General features: G+C 37.6%; 1 protein-coding gene across 1 annotated transcript in view; it reads right to left on the minus strand.

Annotated features, from left to right (window-relative positions):
• Window positions 1-642: 642 nt before the first annotated feature.
• Window positions 643-6,621, minus strand: part of LOC115816465 (serine/threonine-protein kinase Nek11-like) — a 7,169-nt gene continuing 1,190 nt past the window's right edge. Inside the window, exons 3-10 of the mRNA XM_030779419.1 lie at window positions 6,437-6,539; window positions 4,911-5,014; window positions 4,404-4,487; window positions 4,082-4,143; window positions 3,826-3,912; window positions 3,522-3,576; window positions 1,885-2,073; window positions 643-1,505 (exon numbers count right to left, since the gene is read on the minus strand). Of these exons, the coding sequence (XP_030635279.1) occupies window positions 648-1,505; window positions 1,885-2,073; window positions 3,522-3,576; window positions 3,826-3,912; window positions 4,082-4,143; window positions 4,404-4,487; window positions 4,911-5,014; window positions 6,437-6,539 (1,542 nt within the window). The 3' untranslated portion in view covers window positions 643-647. The remainder of the gene's footprint in view (window positions 1,506-1,884; window positions 2,074-3,521; window positions 3,577-3,825; window positions 3,913-4,081; window positions 4,144-4,403; window positions 4,488-4,910; window positions 5,015-6,436; window positions 6,540-6,621) is intronic.

Here is a 6,621-nt window from a genome sequence, read left to right on the forward strand (position 1 = left end):
CTTTGAACCAAGATGTGTCTCACTCCCTCTTTCACAAAGTACATCATTCGGAATACTTTCCATGCGTGATAAATACACAGGTCACAAAGTGCAAAATGTATCGTGCTGTGGTCTTCATTGAACAGGACCCTGACAGACTGTGTCTTTGTGTTTAATTCTGTTTGGCAAAAAAATACATTTCACATACACTTCTGTTCAATTAGTTTACCATGAATAACATAACATGACATGACATAACATATGCCAAAGTGGTACAGCATGAAATGGAATTTATTTATCAGCCAACGACAGTCTGGTATGTGTTGTAGCAAAGTACTCAAATAATAGTGACTAGGCAAGACACATTCAGAGATGATAACTTAACAAATGATTAATGCAGGGAATAAAAAAGACAAACATGAAGCTTTGTCATTAAACATGAAACAATCCATCTACATGTCAAATATAGTAAAAAATATTAACAGTGATATTGCACATCATCTCTTTTTTCTATCCCTTCCTTTAGTAGAGATGTGTGGACTGTTTTCAGAGAAAGAGAAAAAAATTGTGTTCTTGCACAGATTTATATGTTTGTCATTCTATGCCAAAGTCATGGAAGGAAGTCTAGGTCTGGAAGTAAGAAGATTAATGTGGTATCAGGTTAAGATTTATGTATCTATATCGGGAAGTTTAGGAATGAATGAAATGATCTCCTTTAGTTCATCTAAACTCATTTGGAGTTCATCTGCAGTCTCTCTGATCTTCTTAACAAACTTCATAGTTTCTGACTTTGGCTCTTGGTCAGCACCAGAATCGCTGTCTGTTGCTTCAGGGGACTGTAGCACCAGTTTAGACTTCATGTCATCAGCCTCAGAGGCTTTCGTCGTACGGATGTGGTGGATCTCTCTGGCATCCATAGCAATGAAGAAAACATCGAGAGCCACAAAAAACGCAGAGAAAACCCCCGTTGCTACCTCAGCCACACGCACTGCCCTGGCTGCCTGAGCTGCCACCTTTCCCATGTTTGCCACCTGGAGCAAACGAACGAGCTCAGGAACGGCACCTAAACCCCTACTGACTCTGGCTCCAACCTTCACTATAGTTCCCCCAGAGGGAGACTGTTGCTCACTTTTGAGGGAAATTTGATGTTTCAGTTCCTCCATGCCTTCTGTGATGTGCTGCAAACATATGACCACAGAGTTCATCTTTTCCTGAAATTCCAATATGATGTTCCTGATGTTTTTGCGGTCTGTAGACTGGTTGACCATGTTAGTGATGTTGGAAATACCAGCAGTCGCGCCACCAGCAACTGCCACCCCAACACCTACTCCTGTAACAATTAGAGATGCACCCAGAGTGAAGGGAGCAAGGATCAACCCCACTATTGAAGTGATTCCACCAGCTGCTCCAATCACTCCTCCTGTCAGACTGCCAACAGTTGCTCCATAATGAACCTTCTCCAACCCATCAGCCAATGCTCTCAACTTCACGAGGTTGTCATTTAGCTCATCAATACTTTTCTCACTCTGCAAAAAACAAAGCATATTTAGTAGCTTCATGATAAAGCTATACATTTTACACTGCCCTACAAAAAAGAAAGAATTAGAGAGGTGTCACGATAACGTATACCAGGATTTTTCCTTTTCGCACCATCCACACTGTTCCTCAGAGAGAAAAAGCAATCAGCTGCAAAATCCAGTGAAAACCAGAAAAGAGAAAATTAAACTGAGAGTGTCTTTTTTTGCAGAAACTCTATTTCTTCCATTTCCGCTAAAAAAGTGCATATGAACTGCACCTGCCCTCTAGATACAGACTGTATACAAACTTGGAGAAATACTACAAAACAAGATACCCTTCTTCAAATGTTTGGAAAAATAAGTATACATTTACAGTGATAGCACTCACCCTTGCTGTAAGAAAACTAAGGACAAAAGGCTTCCATATAATTTCTCGAGCATGTGGTCGTTTTCCTGGATCTGTCTGGAGGGTCTCCTCTATTAGCTGCTGAAGATTGTGTGAGATGTTGTGTGGGAGAGGTGGGTAAGATCCATTTAATATCTTGGGAATGGGCTTCAAGGTGCTCTCTGCACTGAACTGTTAGCAGGGACAGGAATACAATAAGGTTACACTCTGTTTTTATAACAGGAAGGATTGAAAATGAATGAAATTACCTGAAAACCCCCAGTAAGACATTAAATGAACTGGTCAATGAACTTTGATGGGACACAAAGTGCTTCTATCGTTTCAAGAGGCTGACTACGATCTTTTTTTTTAATTACTTGAATTAAGACACATCTTATATATGTTGTATATGTGGATTGGCCAAAATTGCTATGTCAGTGGAACCCAGTTTTGAAATATCTCCACTAAGGGTGGGAACTGCGACAAGATACTATCACGATATTTGGGCGACACAATATTATTGCGATTCTTCACATTTTACCATAGAACAAGTATTGCGATTCAGTTCTGCGATACTTTGCGATTTATTTCTCCCATATATTATTAAAATGCTTAGTAAGTTATAAGGAAAATTACACACGACTCAATTTATTTCACTTGAATCTTCCTGTTTAATTCTGTGAACGGAACTATCTACTGTATTTTTTGTGAATACGGTCTTACGCCGCATAATATCCGTCGGGTCAACGTTCGACCGCATGTACATCCGTGGTCCCATACATCCCGATCGGAGAACGGGATGTAGCAGACGTGACCCGAACGTGGCGAATGCAATAGCTTCCCGCGTGCAACATGTGTATCTCATGTCTCTTGTACACAAAGCAGTTGCACTGCTAGGCGTATAATGGTACAGTACAGTACGGTATATAACCTAGAATACATATGTCTTCATATTCATAAAAACGCCTGTGTTACTGGCTTATGTATGCATTGTACTGTACTTTCTATCGTTATTTCAATGTGAACGTTCCCTGCTTACACATAAAAAGTTTACCGGATCGACTCCTAGGCAGGAGCATCCAATCTTGTGTATCACGCGTCTCTTGAGTGTTGTTGCGTTATGTCTGTGTTTAATTTTCTTTCAGAATTATTACTGCGATATGGTGTTTGTACAATGTCCACATCACATAACGTCCTATTTAGTATCGTGGATGTTAAGTGACGCATGACTGTAGTACAGAACAACATGTCAGTCTCATTATTCGCAGTATTCTGCAAAACGAAATAAAGCCACAATTTTGACATGAAAGCAGACGGCGCGTTACGTATGAGTTTAAGCTGCCATCTTAACGGCGCTGACATCCTTTTGGTCTTGCTCCACCTTGTGGATTTCAGAAGCAATATTAACAGAGTAGACGTAACTACCAAAATAAAAGTACATTCAATAAATTTAAAAAATTAAAATGATAAAAATGAATAATAATTAAATGGATAAATATCGATACTCAACTGTATCGATTTTTTCTCCCACCTTAAATCTTCACTTATTATTATTATTATTATTATTATTATTATTATTATTATTATTATTATTATTATATTAATAATAACACAAACAAACAGTATTTCTGACCACCTACAGCACTTTTCAGCATGCAGAGCTCATACAGGACACATCCCAAAGCCCAAATATCACTGTCACAGAGAAAAAAAAACATGTAGATGACTAGAAGCAAAAACATGTCAAATGTTGCGATGCAGCAATAAAATCTTTTATTGCTACATGGATTTTATATACACATACATATCTGAAGTCACAAAATGGATATGTGGATGAAAAAGTTATTTTCCTAATCAGTATTTATGCACAGACACCTAGATAGACAGACACCTAGATGGCAAGACACCTTGAGAGACAGACAGATAGACAATCAGACAGATAACCTTTTTTCATCGTGTGTTTTTCCATCCAGAATTTCAGGAGAAATGTATGACAGTGCTCCATCTTTTGTAGACCCTGCTTGCCTGGCTCTGACAACATAAGATCACGTCTTTCTTTTTATGTGAAAAAATGTAATAAATGTGTGTATAATGTGTATAATAAACACTAGATGTACAGTGCTTGGTGATGAGAGTGTGTTCATCAAAGCCTCAACATAAAATTAACCACTTTTGATGTTTAAATTTAAACAGCACCAACCTTTCATTAAACTCTCCAAATTCTCCCAGTCGAATCACTCCATACTCAGTGAAAAAAATGTTCTATTATAATGAAAAGAGAGAGAGAAAAAAGGGTTAATCGACATGCAAATTTTTAAACTCATGTACTGTAACTATACTGATGTTAAGATTAAATGGGAAATTTAGAATAGAAAGGGTCTTACTTAAAAATGAAAAAGTGTTATGTTAGTTCTTTATTTAACTGAAAAATGCTTTTGGCATTTTACAGTCAGTTGTAATCTTACTGTTGATCAAATTTTATGTGAAACATTCATGCTTTTGAGAAAACCTTACAAACATACTTTTGACTGTAAATCTCCATGTTGAACATTCAGATCATGGAGATATTTCAATGCCATGCAGATCTTCAAAATCCAATCCAGAATCTGGGACAGAAAACAGTATAGAAAGCAAACAAACGTTATATTGACGAAAACATATAAAATGACACTGGCGACGTATTTGACTATGGTTCTAACTGCCCACAAACGATAAACAGTTCAGTCTGATTCTAAGGGTTCACTTTAAACAATATTCACTCTTAATATGCTTTCAAGAACGGATATGATATGATTAAGAGAAAAATAGAGGATGTAAAGCTGTCAGTCGGATATCTTTATATCTTCACGTTTCTTGCAATAGATTTCCCACAGCCAACAATATACCCCCTCTGGAAAACCGAGAATGATCACTCATTATTTTAGACCTGCACACTGTGTTCTGAGATCATTGCAACAAACAGGATCTGGCACTTTGCACTTTGTAAATGAGAACAATGAACAAAGAGGAATGTAATATCATTTTATTACCTGCTCTTCTGAGAATGGTTCTCCTCTCTCACTTTGTTCTTTAATTTTCTGAGAGAGATTTCCTCCACGACAATACTCTGAGACAATATACATATAACCATCATCTGAAAGGAAATAAAGTGATAATGTTAGTCATCTAATGTGTTACTTTGTTCTGGGCCTTATTTACTGAGATAACGTTACACTGTTAGTCTATGTCAGGTTTGGAAGTTCTACACAGTAGTTTGGCCACCAGATGGTGCTATCGAGGACTTTGTTACTCATTTAGTCTATGTTCTTCACCTGTGTCGTGTTTGATCTGTGTACTTAAGTTGCCCTTACTGTGTCAGTCTTTGTTGAATCTTTACCATTTGAACCACATGTGAGTTAAGCCTCTGGTTCCCTGTGTAAACTTATTTGCCTTGCGTTTTTTTTGGGCCCTTTTGAGAACTGTTTTTGTCTCCTCTCCTGGGATTTCTTTGAAGGTTTTTTTTTGTTGTTGTTGCCTATTTTGGATTCGCAGAACTGTTTCTCAGTTTTTGTTGACTTTGGACATTATTAAACCTTTAAACTGTCCTCCTGTGCCAGCCTCTGCTTTTGGGTTTTCAGTCCTTGAAGATAGCTCAGTTAGTGGAGCTTTTCACCTTGAATCCAGACACCAGGATTCAAATCCCTTCCTGCTCCTGACAGTCTAAGCCTTCTTTACTGTGATACTGTTGGTCTGAACCTTATTCACTGTGAAACTGTTATACTGAGCCTAAGTTACTGTGATATTATTATAGTGTTTGTCTGGGCCTTATTCACTCTGATACTGTTATACCATCTGGGCTTTTTCACTGTGACAGTGGCCTGGGCTTTATGCACTGTTATACTGGTGGTCTATGTACTGTGGAACTGTGCTGTTGATTTTGGCTGGTTTGGGTCTTAGTTACTGTAATTTTATCATACTGTTTTTCCAGGCCTTATTCACAGTGACACTTTTGGTCTTGGCCTAAGATACTGTTATATTTTTGAGCCAAGCCTCATTTAGCGTGATGTTGTAATAGTGGTGATTGATTTTGTCACAGTAGTTGTTGTAGTAGTTCATGTTCACGGAGAGCAGCACGAGAAACTGTATCTCAGTGGTTGCAAGGGAATGTTTCTTATCATGGAGCATAAATAAATTAGTTCTGAACAACCAAAATGAATATCTGTGTTCTAATTTAGCAAACAAGACTGCCATCTACCACCAATCAATACGCTATCTTCTCTAGGGTACTCAGTAAGTTAAGTTAAGTTTCTGTGATTATCTGAACATTGTTCTATTATATGAAACTTTTCACATAATTACATTAAACTACTAGACGACACTTTGAATTACAGAGGCTTTTGGGACTGTCATAAAAGTATGCAGTTCTTACAAGCAATATGAATTTATTTGAAAGACTCAAATACTAATGTGAGAAAACAGTTTAGAAGCAAAAGAGGACCAGATGTGTATTGCATATGAAATTTTAACACATTCCAGCTGTTAAATACAGAGTAATGCATTCATTGTTTTCTATTACCTGTAAAGGCTGTTTTATGTTGTACAATATGTGGATGACTGAGCCCTTGAAGGGTTTCAACAGTCTCACAAATGTCTGTAAGACCTGAGCTTTCACTTGTTGCCTAGGAAACCAAACAGAGATAATCATCACAAACAGATAAACACATAGATTTGAAAACAGTTTAGACCCGTCACTACCTGTCA

This window comes from Chanos chanos, chromosome 7, assembly GCF_902362185.1.
Source record: "Chanos chanos chromosome 7, fChaCha1.1, whole genome shotgun sequence".
In the NCBI taxonomy this organism is placed as follows: Eukaryota; Metazoa; Chordata; class Actinopteri; order Gonorynchiformes; family Chanidae; genus Chanos; species Chanos chanos.